The sequence below is a fragment of the Balaenoptera borealis genome (genome assembly GCF_965194805.1).
Source record: "Balaenoptera borealis genome assembly, chromosome: 14".
In the NCBI taxonomy this organism is placed as follows: Eukaryota; Metazoa; Chordata; class Mammalia; order Artiodactyla; family Balaenopteridae; genus Balaenoptera; species Balaenoptera borealis.
This window is the reverse complement of record NC_138875.1, coordinates 74458734-74474895: the sequence shown is the minus strand read 5'-3', so window position 1 is coordinate 74474895 and position 16162 is coordinate 74458734. Positions and strand designations below refer to the sequence as shown.

The 16162-nt window shown below is 44.2% G+C and overlaps 1 protein-coding gene across 7 annotated transcripts in view; it reads right to left on the bottom strand.

The window, feature by feature from the left end:
* Nucleotides 1-16162, bottom strand: part of LOC309610921 (G protein-coupled receptor kinase 3) — a 124310-nt gene that overhangs the window by 16077 nt on the left and 92071 nt on the right. For all 7 annotated transcript variants that reach the window (XR_014234232.1, XM_082354475.1, XM_082354477.1 and 4 more), the window contains 6 exons: nt 14793-14887; nt 10261-10368; nt 2545-2611; nt 2003-2103; nt 1248-1314; nt 400-495 (listed from right to left, as the gene is read on the bottom strand). Coding sequence is in view for 6 of the 7 variants with exons in the window: in XM_082354475.1 (XP_082210601.1) it covers nt 400-495; nt 1248-1314; nt 2003-2103; nt 2545-2611; nt 10261-10368; nt 14793-14887 (534 nt within the window). In the remaining variant the exon portion in view is untranslated. The remainder of the gene's footprint in view (nt 1-399; nt 496-1247; nt 1315-2002; nt 2104-2544; nt 2612-10260; nt 10369-14792; nt 14888-16162) is intronic.

The following is a 16162-nucleotide window of genomic DNA, read 5'->3' as shown; positions in this document are numbered from 1 at the left end:
CATCCTGACACAGAGAAACCGGGATATTTGGGAGAACTAAGATGACTGGCTGTCCTGGCATGAGGCCAAGTACGTTTGCCATCACCCGGCTGTTTTTCCCTGCTTCATAACACGTCTGAGTTTTCTATCAACCATCAATCTATCCAAAGCAATAAGAATGTGACCACTTTGCAGTTTATCAAACGTAAAATAGGTAGTCCAAAGAAAGCTGTCGTAGTCTCTAATTCAAGTCTTGACCTCTTCTACATTCGCCAAATATATGGATATTCATCTGTAAGCTACAGTCCATAAACAGGCCAGTACTAAGTCAATCATGAAGCCTGATTTCCAATTAAAAAATCCCCCACCCTCCAAAAAAAAAAAAAAAAAAAAACCTGAAAGCAAGCATTGCCTGTGTACCTTGATGCCTTTGGTATCCTCTTCATCAAATGAGCCGATGTCAAAGGCGTCGGCCGCATTGACTTCCCCCCGGGGAGGGATCAAGGGTGGAGGGTACTGGAAGAGCCAGAGAAGAAAGGTTCAGTTACTAGGTGACTCAGGGCCCAGTCCCAACCTGCTATTCTATAAAGAGATCTCAGTGCAACACATCAAGGTGTCACAGTCTGTGCAGGGCTCATTCAAGCTCACACAAATCACAGTGCACAGTTCACAATGCCCCCAAAGGAGATACAGCCCCACGACCCAGTTTGCTAGAAGCTTAACGCCTGCAATGGGGCAGGGTGGGGCGCCCCACACCCACAAACGTCCCGAGGCCAATGCTGGCTGAACCAGAACCCAACTCTACTCCTAATTAGGCAGGACTAACAGAGCATCATTCCTCAACGGTCTGAGTTCATGCAAAGGTGAGTCCAAAGATGATCATCAACATTGAGAAAAAAACAACAACTTTAATCTGGGGTGTTTTCCTGAATCAATGAGAATATTAAAAAGTAGCTTAAAATAAGCCAAGGGGATTATGCCACTATACAATCATGCTAATTCTTAAATTATGGGGTGCGGGGCTCAAAAGTATCTAAGTGTATGACAAACGTTTCTCGTACATTTTTACATATAAACAAAGAGGGAGAAGTTGTTCCAAAGGGAATGAGCCATGCGGCAGCACGTGGATAGGAGAGCAAGAAGCAGGGTTGCGGATGGAGAGCTGGGGTGGACCCTGGAGACAGAGCCAGGACGTAGAGATGCATACAGAGATGCAGATGGAGAGCACAGTGGGGGTGGTACCCGGGGTGGGGTCCCAGCAGGAGTACCTTCTGCAGGTAGACTTGCTGCCAGTCGATGCCTCTGAAGAAGTCGTGCGTTTTTAGCTCCTGTGCACTGCGGGAGAGAGGGAGTCACGGCAGTGGTAAGTAAATATGCATTCGGAAATCTAAGAAACGGTTTGCAAAAATTATCTCCTATTACAGAACACACAGGGACAACTATTTCCAGCTCTTTAAGACAGCAAGTAAAATATGCTTCTTTCGAAGCAATCCAAGAAACACTGTGATGTTTAGAAATACTGCACGCTGAGCCTAGGAATATAATCTCATGTGCTACTTTATTGGGGATGCTTATCCCAGCCTGAGATAACCTAGGGGTTTTCACAGATTATATCTATATCTGATTCTGTAATCATGAGAACAAATTTAACTAAGAATTAAGTTAGAGATCTACACATTAAAGAGATTTACAGCAAATGTCTACAAGTCCTCATAGATCAGATGGCAGGGATATGAAGCACCAAATATTAATTTCGAAGCAAACTAGAAATCTAGTAGAATAGTGCATGCCAAACCCCTTCATAAACTGAAGAAACAGTTTTTCCCAAAGATCGTCGCTGAAGTTCAGTTCACATGGAACAGAAGAAGTTGCAGACTCTGAAGAAAACACATGGGCCAATATACAGAGTTCCCCTGTGATTCCCTCCGACCCCCTCTAATTGAAATGGGAGATTCTCAATGTATTGAAAGGAACTGTTCTGCTTTCCAGGTGAAGACGCTGAAAGGCAGAAGCAACGGCCTACCCGCGTCCGTGGCAGCCGAGTCGCTTACTAACGTCTCGCTGGAGCAAGCCTTCCAGAAGGGACTGCAGCTCAGGGGAGAAGATGTCTGGAAGTTCCACATTCTGGGGGTGGGGGACGGGGGGAGAATACGATCTCAAAAATGCATCCAGGGAAACAGTGCCCTCACCCCTGACCAGATTTAAAGGCCATTTCTTGCAATAAGGATAGTGTTAAAAAAAATTGCAGATTCACTGCCAATTAACATTGACTCTAAGAAACAGAGAACGGTTACTCATTTTCAGAGTCAATCGACAGGCTGGAGCCAGAAGAATCAGGTCTCCTCGCTCTTCTGCATCCCAGTCATTTTTCCTTTTATCTGACTTCTTTAGTTTTGTTCTTGATTTTCTACATCTTTCTCTTACTGATTGTTAGCAAACCCTGATATTTGCCTTGGCATCTATTTCCAGTGTTTTAAGAAAGCTTTTTTTTTTTTTATACTGGTTGTGATGGAATGAAACATGAAAATTATAATGCAAAAAAAAAAAAGTTTTTGACCTCCTTACCATGGTGAGTGTCATTCGGTCTATCTCATGCTTATCTTTGGTTTTATGTTGTCTGAAAGGGCTGTGACTGTAGAAATAAAGAAAATTCCATCACTAGATGGTTTCAGGTAACAGCAAACATTGTTGACTAATATTTGGGCAAGGTATTACGTTCTGTCACTGCTCATATGAAACTGCAGAAATACAAAAGCCATAAACATATAAGCATTTCCAGAGAAAAACTGATGATCAGATTGACGATCAGATATATTAGGTCCTGAAGGAGCAAGGCTTATGTTTACTTGAACTCCTGATCTTCACGTCAATGAAGTCATGGTACCAAAATATACTTTAGCAAATATATTCCAAGTGATAATTTAAACCATCACTTGGAAAAAACATTAGCAAACAGGTATTTATGAAAATGAAAGTCATACACATGGCATTTGTCACATTAGTGTTTGAGATAATCGTAACTTTCAAATTTTTTTTTTTTTTAGAAAAATGGGTATTAGTTCCTCGAACAATACAAAGAACTGCAGTCAAATCAAAACACGTCCAAGATGAACACACTTCCCCCCCTAGAATCCAGTAATTTTAAGCACTACATTCCTTTGAGGATAAGAGATATAAACTAACCCTGTGCTCCCAGACCCTCCAGAGTTCTGAGAACTGCTCCCTCATGTCCTACTTACAAACAGCCCCAGACTTAAGAGTCAGAAACCCTGGGTTCACGCTGTGACTTGGCTGTTTGCCGGCTGTGAGCCAGTCATGGAAACCTCCAATCTCAGTCTCTTCATCTGTAAACGGCATAACGCAATATCCGTCACCAAAACGGTGACGGGAACGAATAAAATAATGTACGTGCTAGTAGCCGAGACAATGGCAGTACACAGTGGGTATCTGATACACATCTGTGAAATTAATAAGGATGAGTCTAACTTTACAAAATGAATGTCTGCTTGATCAACTGTGTAAAGAAATTATTCTTACTTTTTTTTTTTTTTAAATTCATCAATTTTGATGTCTTTTTTTATTTTTTTATTTTTTACTTTTATTTATTTATTTATTTATGTCTGTGCTGGGTCTTCGTTTCTGTGCAGGGGCTTTCTCCAGTTGCGGCAAGTGGGGGCTACTCTTCATCGCGATGCGCGGGCCTCTCACTATCACGGCCTCTCCTGTTGCGGAGCACAGGCTCCAGACGCGCAGGCTCAGTAATTGTGGCTCATGGGCCTAGCTGCTCTGCGGCATGTGGGATCTTCCCAGACCAGGGCTCGAACCCGTATCCCCTGCATTGGCAGGCAGACTCTCAACCACTGCGCCACCAGGGAAGCCCTATTCTTACTCTTGATTACATTTTTAAAATGCTGAATAAACTGGCTTTTAAAGTTAACCTTAGATATCACTTATATATGGAATCTAAAATATGACACAAATGAACTTATCTACAAAACAAAAACAGACTTACAGACATAGAGAACAGATTAGTGGTTGTCAATGGTGGTGGGGGCAGGGGGGAGGAATGGATTGGGAGTTTGGGATTTGCAGATGCAAACTATTATATACAGGATGGATAAACAACAAGTTCCTAGTGTACAGCACAGGGAACTATAGTCAATATCCTATGATAAACCATAATGGAATAGAGTGTGAAGGAGAATGTGTGTGTGTGTGTGTGTATATATATATATATATATATATATATATATATATATTTATATAACTGAATCACTTGGCTGTACACTAAAAACTAACACAACATTGTAAATCAACTATATTTCAATAAAATAAATTAAAAAAAACATAGATACTCTAAGCATTAAAAGAGACTAGTAAACATGCAAACTAGAAAACCCTGGCCTTATTTATTCACTTGAAAATTAAAGAAGGGATATGATTGAGATTTCTGATGGTAAGACATGCCTGTAAAATGATCAACCCTGTAGATTTATTTATAAGGCATATATAACATAATCTGAGGCAAGATATATAAAATAGTTAACTCTATAAAATGGATACGGATGTTGAGCACATAAATCAATGTGATTTAGAAAAAAGAACTAAAACGTCCACCCACTCTTGCTACTGAATAAGTTAAACTATGATGATGATTCCACTTCAGAGTATTTATTATTTAAATATTTCAATTTTCACTTTGTACAAGAGAGGGCACTCTAACGCTTGCTTTCTTTCGTATGCAGTGAAAAACACAGTAATTTCCATCTCTTGAAAGTATTAATTTGGAAAAAAAAAAATCTAAACAAGGTAAATTAGTACCAAGCAAACATACGCCAATCTTTAAAACAGATTTTGATTGGAAATATTCTTTGCATCCTAATTGTTTCCAAGGAGAAAAATGTAAAATTACTGCATTTAAAAAGCAAATAGGATAGAATAACAAACGATATCTGTTGTTTATGAGATACTATAATTTTTAAAAACTTGACTTGTATCATTCTTGTATGCAAAATACACAGAGATATTAACATGTTCATGGTTCAAGAGAAAAGGAATATAGGTTTATTAAATCTTACTACAACTTCAGTCTCTCTTCATGACACAACTGCTCCTACCCCACAGAGTTCCTTAACGTATAAAAGGGGATTGTGTGAAGGTCTCCTGTGTTTCGGCAAATCCATCTGCTTTGGCTCCTGTGTGCAAAGCCGGAGGACCCCTTCCTGCTCTCGACCCTCATGTGCCTGCCTGCATCTGACGCTGGAAGCAGAGGGCTGTGCCCGGACACTTGGAGAGAAGGACGACTGTGTTCTGGCAGAGATGCTCCGTACTAAATTTAAAAACTCTTTCGTGTGACCAGAGGGAGGGCTTTGCGAGGGGACGGGAGTTAAAGTTAAACATTAAAACATTCCCGGCGCACAGGCCTGATCGCTACAAATACCATTTGATAAATATAGCTCTGCCACGTCTGACTCAATAAGAAACAATCGGAAATGCTTTTCGGTTCTTCGGTTCTGGGCTGTTGTGCTGAGAAAGTCTGGTCTTTCAAGTTCAAGTCCTGAGGTGCATCTGTTTCCAATGTCTTCTTGATTATTCTTTGTGAACAAAACCCAAGATTCTGTTTCTATTTTGGAAAATGTTAAAGAAAACCTCCTATAGTAATGATCTCCATTCTGAGGGAGGCATGTGGTGCTCGCAGATCCTGTGTGATCACAGCTGCTCCCCGACACAGCTGCTTTAAATAGGAGACAGTAACACGGGCCTGTCAACAGCTTATGACGTGGGCCAAGCTCTTCCAACAGCACATGCAACACTCCGGCTGCGTCAGGGGACGTTATGGGAATAGAATTCACATGTACAGTGGTCTGATGTGGCTTTTGAATAACAGAGTGGGAGAGTCGCAAATTTCCCCCAAACGAGTTGGGAAATCGTTCAAGGCATGCTAAATGATGGGGAAACACACACACACACACACACGCACGCACGATACATCATTCACAGTGAAAAGATGAGCTCAAAAACAATCCATTTATAAATACAAGTGACTACAAATCCTTACGTCAAAAATTAATTTTAGAATACCAAAAAGATTGCATGCTACATCAAATGTGAGTTTTGAACCTAAGCCAATAGCTACCAAAATATTTATAAACATTCCTTTTTTCCCTATGGGAACCAACTCGGCAACCTCAGGCAGAGCTCAGTTCTCCCCAGACCACCACCTGGGCTCTCTCCTCGTGTCTGACAATCAATGGTGACAAGTTTAAGATCAAGGCTACTGTCACGTCAATTCTTTGCCTTCACAGAGAGCTGAACTCTAGACTGAGGATCATGACGGCGATTCCGCACATTTGCAACGTGGACACCTCTTTATACACAGGCGCTCTTCAGTGTCTGACAGTCAGCTGAAGTGGAAGCAGTGACCCCCACCCAATATACGGCCCTGAGCGGACAGGTCCATCACTGAGCCCAGGGATGCAAACACGTTCTCGGGCCTCGACAGCTTCCTTACATCCAGGTTCCTGTCCCTTGCACCCTGTGGGATCCTTCTAGGGTGTCACAACAGAACTAGGGGTTCAGACAAGTGTTTCAGCAGAAGCAATGGGGCACACTGGTCAGTGCGAGAAGTATCTGATCAGAGAAAACAGAAGCGAAAAAAAGACCCTTGGTGACCACTGGTCACCCTCACTGCGCAGATGTGGGGAGGAGGGGAAGAGACTTGCTCTGGAGCAGAGTTTCTCATCCTCAGCTGTGCGATCCTTTGTTGGAGCAGCGGGGGCCGCCCTGTGCACTGTACGAGGCTTAGCAGCAACCCTGGCCTCGACCCGCTGGATGCCAGTTGTGACAACCAAAACTGTCCCCGGGCGTTGCCAAGCACGCCTGGGGTTGAGGACGAGCGCTGCGGAGTGGCTGCCATGGAGTCTGGTTCATCCCATGAGGACTGGCGCCGCGGCCGCCCCGGAGGAGCACCAGGATACCGGGGGACAGACGGCCTGTGAAGCCCGCGCCCGGGAGGCCACGTTGGCCGCGCTCTCCTCCCACCCCCTCCTGAGTTACTGTTTCAGTTCCTTAGGCCCCTTGTGTCTGAGAAAAGACAGCTACTCAGGCTCCCTCTGTACAGTGTGTAAGAACTGAATAGGATGCTTCTGTACGCCTGGATGGAACCTTCCTACCCCTTGTTTAAGCTGAGGGGATGAAGGCTGCATCGCCTCCAGATCTCACCGTGATGCTTTGCTCCTGAAGGGCCCTCAGTAAACATCAGCTTAATATGAACCACTGATACTTTATACCCATTGACATTGGTAGTGATACGACCATCCTCCCAATCACCTTGAATCTAAACTCCTATCTGTCCATAGCCAAGCATCCACTGAAAAAACAAAAACTGCTATGGACTGTAAGAACGATACTGTTAAGTCATTTGTGGCCTTTCTGATCCCAGTACCACAGCGCTACTCAAGCCTTTGCCTGGGTTCTTCGACGTGCCTCCCACCAGCATCCTCTTACTGGAGAGCAACCCAACCTTTGCTTAAAAGATGCTTCCTTTCTCTGTCCCTCGTTTGCTTAAAAGCCCTCAGTCTCTGGGGCCTTAAGAACAAAGCCCCACCTGCACAGCATGGAATTCTAGGTGGCCCCCGGCCCTGCCCCAATTTTCTCCATCTTCTCTCTCAGCACACCTTCCCCGCGACCAACAGCTGACCCCCCCCACTCACAGGTCGTTGATGGGGAAAGACCACCTGCACCTGCTCCGTATTGTGCCCTCCCCGTCGTCTACTTCCACTCCAGGTCTTCATCCTGCCATCCTGTCTGAGAGAGAACACTTCCCATACCACCTCCTACGTGAAGTTGTCAAGTCAGCCCCATGCTTCCAGGTTAGACCTGGTGATCCCATTTCTGCTCTCCCAGCACAGCCCATCCAGCTCACAATTTTGTATGTGTGTGTACCTATCTACTCTCCTCCGAGTTCCTCCAGGACTGTGTGTGGCTCCCTCCCTCCCTCCTTCCCTCCCCCACAGCATCAAGCACAGGCTCTTGCATACTGCAGGTACTCAATAAATGCTCACCGAATTGTATTTAAATCACTTAAGTCAAAAAATGTTTCCCCGCTCTTTGGTTTCAGTGCTCTCTCCATTCCTGGGATTGCCTTTTGAACAAGTATTAGAAAGAATGGCAGACGATCATACATCTTTGTAGGGAAGATTCGTCTATTCTCTTTGTTAGGCATTGGAAGGATTCTTGCCATTTCAGGCTCAGTGGATGGTCACCAGGCAGTGACGGGGAGCTGGCTATCTGTGAGGCAGGACATGCCTTCACAGGGCAGCTCAAATGCTGAATGGACATTCTTGCATCAAATTGAAGTCTTTTCTCTCCTGAAAATGCTCACTGTCTAGAGCTGTACAGATGAGTATGCCTCCTTCAATGAGATGGGCCTTCTGACAGCTGGAGCCAACAGGATGGCCGTCTGAAGCACTGTACCCAGCTCTCTGAACCTGTCCATAGGAGCCACGATTTCTAGCTGTCACCATTCTCATCTCTTCTTATCCATCCACCCCATCCCATCCTCATGACCATCCTCTGGATGTCTTCCTGTTGGCCAAGATTCCTCTCAATAGGGGTCACATCAAACATAATGCTTCAGTCAAGCCTGATCAAGGATGTCATAAAGGAATTACCACCTTCCAATGCAATCCTCCAAACCTGAACCATGACCAAGTAAGACGGAACTGGCTTTATCAGCTACAAATCACACTGCTGGCATAGAGATACCGATCAAACCAATCTTCAGATCTTTTAAAAATAGTGGTATATGCCAGATCATCCCTAGACTACACAGATGGACATTATTATAAACAGACAGAATACCAATATTAAACAAAAATCAATAAACAAACAAAGCCCTAAATGCAAGACTTTGCAAGTTTCCCTGCCACATTTTACAACTGACTTCTGAATCTTGAGTTAATGCATTCAGCTTTTGCTGTTGTGCAGAGTTTTTCTTAAATCATCTCGTGACTCCGTAAGTGTGGATTCTAATCTCCAACCCCTTCTTCAGCGGAGACCTCAGTGAAGACGGTGTGTCTGGATGCACTCACCACGTATGCAGGGACTCCCGCCGGCTGGAGAAACGTCTCGGGCGGGAAGTGGTTTTCTCTGGTTTGCTTTGCAGAATCTCTAATTAGGTCAGCTGGTCTGATGACATGAATTAAGGCCATCCAGCCTCCACAAACATGGTAATTCAATTAAGGACCAACAGGACCTGACTCTCTGAGCAATAATACAATTTTAGTTCCCAAGTGAATGCGGTGAGCAGAGAACAACTAGATTATCCAGGTCCTGGGGAAGCAGCCGGGGTGCTTGGAACCTAGTTTGGGGGGAAGACAGGGAATCCAGCCTCTTTTCAGATTGTGCTAAATGTAATAAGAGGATGCAGCGATGCTCAATAAGGCTTTCCGAGGGAAACATGGAAAGTTTAGCAAACTACCAGTCCTGTGTGTTCATAGAAGCAACGTTACAGGGAGGATCCTGACTAGGAAATTTTAATGTAAACTGCTTTTTGTATCTCTGTGAATGGAGAATAATCAAAAACATATCTTAAACAATTCAGCTCTCTGTTAAAATTGGCTAAAGACTCTTAAAATTAATGGAAATATTAACATAATTTGTAAACGTTCAATATGAGAACATATTTGGAGAGCGCTTTCATTCCATCCTCTTTCCGCTTGTATTTCATCATCTCTGGTAGATTAGAACTAAGGGTCAAGTATAACAAATGAAAAACACAGAATTACACAATTTCATTTTTGTGTTTTTAAAACCTACAAATTTCAGCATGTTCACAAACAGATGCACACTTTTAAAACAGATTCTCTTTGGGTGTTCATCCTTTTGTGTAAAAAATGCTTTAACCTCAGAAGACGATCATGAGTAATTAATTCCTAGGGAAAAGAAATTCTCCTACCCTCTTCGATTATCTACCTTTAAAAATAACACTTATTCCCAAAATAAGGCTTATCAATGGAAATATTCCAACAAAGTCTTGTTTTAGGTCTAAACGTGTTGGCATACCTTCCTGGCATGGAACAAAAATACCAAAAGCTTATGGGAAAGAAACTCTCACTTTTACGGGCAGAAAGAGCTGTGGGCATCGCCTGGATCAGTGTGTGTCTTAAAGATCACTGTGTGATCTAAAACGATATTAGCACCTAATAACATGTACATATTTTTGATTTTGATCCAAGTGCATGCCATGGTGATGGTACTAAAAGGACGCATTTCACTCACCCTCTCAGAAGTTTGAAAAGCATACAACCCAGGGAGAACCAGTCGGCACTGCTGTCGTACGCAGTCCCTTTCTGCAGGACCTCGGGAGCCATGTACCCGTGGGTGCCCCTGGGGAGAAGAAAGGGTACGTGCGGTTACCAGTGCTTGCAGACCTTATAAAACATTCCCAGCTCACCAAGAGGTCTGAGCATCATGCATCCACGTCAGCAACTATGAACAAGGCGGCGGGGACGACAGTGCTTCCACCAAATATGATTCAGCAAACACCCAGTGGGAAAACGACCTTTCCCGTCTTCATTAGGATAGGACTGAATATAAATAAATTACCATATGAAATAAATATGAACGATGCGCGCACTCCACGGTCTCGGAGGTGAAATGTGAGTCTCAGGAGTCCTTCCTCACTCCAGCCAGGAGGAGTCAAGGGCAGGCCCCTGAGGAGATGTGTGGGGCTGGGGGAGGGAGCGGGGGAAGGGGGTGATGAACAGTGACCTGGAAGGGATGGGCACGGGCGTCCCTGTGTGGCGCCACCCTCCCGTGCTGAGGACCGGGGCTCGCACATATGCCCGTCGTATCTCCCACCCTTCCACGGTCACGATGGTCTCCAAGGCAGGGCGGGCGTGGGGGGACAAGCCGACAGGCACGGAGACGGAGAAATCACGTATCCGGTTTAAAGAGCTGCTGACAGCTCAAAGGACTCAGCCAAACAAATGTGCAGGCGACTTGCAGGAAGCTGAGAAAAATCACTTGGGAGGACAACCATTTATATATAATATGTGTTATCTGCAACTCAAAATCCTTTCCCATTCTGCGACTCCCCACCCCTCCTTAAAGATCTGAGCACGCACTGTTCCAAGCGCGCAAGAGAGGGCTCGTGGGGAACTTTCAAAGACGTGGCCTGAAAGGGCCCCGAAAAAGCCTTTAACTGTAGCTCTGTTCCCATCCTTCATTGATTTTCTTCACTGATAGAATGGGTGATAAAATGACACCTTCGTCCCACAGGGGTGCCGTGAGGATCACACGTGTGTAATGGGCTTAGGATAGTGCTGGCTCTTAAAAAGAACTCAACCTATGTTAGGGATTTTATTCTCTATCCTTACGTTATTATAATCCTTTTTAACTTATGCTCAGAAACAGTGAGAATCTGCTCCGCCAAGTGATCCTGGATCAGCACTGGGCCCGATACCCTCTCTGCCTCAGAGTTCTATCTTGAAAGACTTTCTCAAACAGTGAAAACGGGCACTGGTCCATCCCTCAGAAAAGCTCCGCCATCCAGAATCCAAAGTCTGACAGCGTGCGCTCAGCAAGGCACACTGGGGGAGTCAGAGACTTCCTCAAGGGGCATCCAAGCCATTTTCTGGGGAGGTTTAACTTCGGTGTTGCTGGGAAAACCTTTGTGGTGACCTTTTTAACCTGCGATTCTCGGGATCAAAACCCAGTTCTGGGACGGGAAGATCTCAACAAGGATAAATGCATGGGGTTAACGCAGATCACATCTCTGAGTGGACACTGGACACAGCAGAGCACTGGACCTGCCCACCTCCATGGTTTTCAGCTTCTGCCTACACGGCAGCACCTAGCGCTTCCTGCTGCTTCCCACTGACGATCTGTGCTGTTCATGCTGAAAGAACACTTGAGCATTTGAAGACATGGTGACAGGGGACTGAGCTTTGTGTTCCTGGATAAAATAAGCTGGGACTCAATGAGTCACTGATGATCTGTTTGATTCCAAAAACAAAGTTTTTCTGTGTCATTTGGTGCCTGCTCCATGGTTCACTTTCAGTTTGTCAGAATTTTTTTTTTTTAATTTTTATTTATTTATTTATTTGTCTACGGCTGTGTTGGGTCTTCGTTTCTGTGCGAGGGCTTTCTCTAGTTGTGGCAAGAGGGGGCCACTCTTCATCGCGGTGTGCGGGCCTCTCACTATCGCGGCCTCTCTCGTTGCGGAGCACAGGCTCCAGACGCGCAGGCTCAGTAATTGTGGCTCACGGGCCCAGCTGCTCCGCGGCATGTGGGATCTTCCCAGACCAGGGCTCGAACCCGTGTCCCCTGCATTGGCAGGCAGATTCTCAAACACTGTGCCACCAGGGAAGCCCCAGTTTGTCAGAATTGGATTCCATCGTTAGATGGACTGAGTCTAAACCTAGATGGAGAACCAACCACAACGCTGCTGTGCAGATGGGCCAGTGTCTGACGAAGTCCTGGCATCATACCTACGGCTTTCAAAAGACCAGAGAAGCCCAGTCTAGGGTGAAATTCTGGCCACAAATCTTTAATCTCGTACCAAGTCGATCCTCTCAAAGCCTCGGGGAGTTCAGACAGAGTGTAAGGAACACAAGCTTTGGAGTCGGACAGAACTGGATCTTAATTCTAGCCCCACGATGTGCCAGGCATGTGACTTTGTTCAAGTTCCTTAGTTTCTCTGAACCTCAGTTTCCATCCCGTAAAAGTACATGATTATACCCATGCCCTGTGGGTCTTCTGTGAAGATAACAACATATTCAGAGCAGCCAGCCACCCAGGCCTGGGACAGCTGATGTTCAACTCATGGCATGAGTGCTGTCCCCCACACGGGTCACTTCCTGGACAGCCCCAGGGCTGCTGATTCCAGGAGGTCAGGGAGCTCTTCTGCCTCGGTCCCCGCTGCACTGCCAGCACCTGGCACACAGCCAATGTGAAGTAAATACTTATTATGTGAAGGAGTTGACTTCACCCTCACAACTGTCACGTGAAGTAAGCAGCATTGTTACTACCTCTTTATAGAGGAGAAAAATGAGGCTGGTGCCACGTGGAAGGAGGATTCAAACCCACATCTGCTGACTTGAAAGCCTCTGTTCTCAGCCATGACATGCCTCCTCTACTTAAAAATACAGAATTTTGTTGTGTGTTTATCCTTTTTAAGTAGTGGCCTCACTATCATCGTTTAAACATGGAAATCAACCTTCCCGATCCCATCCCTTTACAGATGCTGTTCAGCTATGGACAAAAGCCCGTCTTTCAGATCTGACATGTGAATTACACTAAGAAGAGGGGGAGGCCCTATATGGGAATAAGTAACTCTGCATCTGAAAGTTAATTCCTTTGGGAGATTAACTCTTCTGAGCTCTCGGATTCATATTCAGTTGTGACTATACTAAATTGAAGAAATTAGCATACCAAATAGCCGTGGCATTAAAAATTCAAATGACTCTTAAAACTGTCTGATGAACTCCCTGGGAGAGGCTTATACAACCCCAGGTTCTGGCCTCATAATTGTCAAGTGCTGGCAAAATGCTAAGGCTTTTATCACCATATCCCAGATTCTGTAGGAAGAGAGAAACATGTTTACAGAAACGGTGCTAATCGCTATTAACATCTGATCAGAGCTTTAAATGGCAATTCTGATTTAACGCAGCCCCTCATAAAGTACTGCAGTTTTAGAACCACTTTATTTCTAGTCCCACAAAAAAAAAAACAAAAGGATTTATAGTTTATTTTCTGCACGGATGCATGAAATAAGACTCCTGGGAGTTACTTCAAGATCATTCAACACAGCAATCATGCACAATAAAATGGAATTTTAAGAGCTTCATTGCTAAGATTGATATATTGAAAAAGGAAAATCAAGCAAAAGTCACCTGTTTTTCCACAAACTGTACATATGTCCACATCTTCCACCCAGATAAACTGATACTAAAGAAATAGGAATAAAAACCAGTACGTATTCCGTTCTGCTTCTGCTGAGCCCCGGGGCAGCTACCTCATACTCCTGTTGTCATTTTAACAATCTCAGGTTCAGGGAAGTCCTTGGGCCAGTGTCAACACTTGCAGAACAAGCACGGCCACTGCTGGAAGCAGCTTAGGGTCCCCTGAGAGGGGACAGGTGCTGGCCAACGGCCAGGGCGTCAGGGAGCTTCCTCTGCATGGTTGTTTAGAGGACGGATGTAATATTCAGATCTAACAATATGACCTGCATTAAAAGCTTGAACTGCAAGGAGATGATTTTTTAAATTAAAAAAAGAACTCTAATTTCTTTTTAGCAAAAAAAAAAAACCAAACTGTTTTGAAAAAGAAGGAAAAAGTAGATGGAGAGAGAAACCTGACCTCTGGCCTTCCTTGGAAAGTTCTATGCAATTGCCTGTGCACCTTCTTTGGCATATAAGCTTTCAGGGGTCTACTACTACCTCCACCCTATAGATAAAGAGACTGAGTGAGGGTCAAGCAGGTGAGCTGACTGCCTCAGGGTCACACAGCCAGCACGGATTTGGGTCTGCTGCTGAGGCCCCTATCTTTCCCTTAGACCACCCTGCCCCCGGGCAGCTACACTGTGGGTCCCTGCGTGTTCCTCCAAATGGTGAGAGCGAGCACACCACCACCCTTATCTCCTCTCCCACAGCCTGGGATACGGGACCTTCCCCTGACCCGGCACTGCCACATGCTGAAAATCGCTATTGGCAAGAAAAAAATGGGGGAACAAATGACCACGTCGGGGTCTGAGTGAATAGGCGAGTTGAGTTAGGAAACGACAGTGACAGAGGTGCTATACTACTCACACACTCGCGTGCGGCTTCTTTTTGGAAAAATCGCAGGCAAGACCAAGGTCTGATATCCTAATGTGTCCGTGTTCATCCAAGAGGATATTTGCGGGCTAAAATGAAAGAGAAGGTGATCTTCAAGAGTCTCCAAGATGTCCCAGGGGCTAACTTCTAAAACTACTGGCGCTTGATATCTCATTATTTTATTACAGTTCATTCCTACACATGAATCCTAGCATTAATCATATCATCACATCCAAGTGGGGCATGATACCAACAATGACATGTTTCATGTTACTTTCAGCAGGAAAGTGGTAATGACAGATGGGAAGGATTCTACTTATTTGATGATGGAACACAGGGCAGGTAACACGGGAGGGTTACAACTACAGTCCATCGGAGTTAAAGTATTTCTTTTTCACAGCAAGAAGTGCAATCCAGCCAGAACGGTGAGTCTCTCCACAAAGGGGGTGAGTCCACAGGCTCCTTGGCCTCTGTAACTACTAGGACTTCAGAGAATGAAGCCACGAAGCACAGCACAGAAAGGAACCTTGTAAAAATATACAAATAGTGACCAAAGAAATCAAAATATTCCACGGTGCCACATTAATCCCGATAAATGTCATTTCTGTTTATTAGTACAGAATCAACAGAGGGCCCTACCAAATGACCAAATATGATTTTGACCACAACTCTGATGAAATGTATCCATTAAGATTAGATTTAGTCAGCATAATCATGGAAAACAAAGCTCCTCTCCCTAATATACATTCAATTACAGTCATCTTGATATTTTTCTGCTGGAGATCAGCTATTGTTTTGCTTGAAATAAAAATAATGGCATGCCATTATAAACCTGAAGCATGAATAATCATGAATGACTAGAATTAAGTCTGAATAGAAATTAGATAATACCATTGTCTACTAAATAGCTTAGAAGACAAAAATACTGCATCAAGATGATTAGAAACCAGTTATAGATTTAAATTAAAATGTATTACAATGGCGCTTCATGGGCCTTCGGCGTGTATTTTATTCTTCTGCAAAACTCACCATGAGGAAATAAAATGTCATGTGCCAACCAGTGTCTAATTATTTCTAATGTGATGAAAATACTTTTTTTCTTCTTTATGTTCATATGAAGGCTAAGGGAGTAATTCTTTAACCTTGCAGGAGGCTTTAAAAGTTACAAAGTCCCTTGTGAAAAACATAATATGCTCAACACTAAAATACACCATTTTAGATTCTTAGGAGGTAACCTTTAAAAGCTAATCACAACACATGAGCAAAGGAACATCATCTGTACATTTTAGCTGGTTAACCTGGGTTCAGGTTAAAAAGGAAGCAGAGAGGAGGCAAACCCACTCTCCTCCCAACCTCCTTGGGAA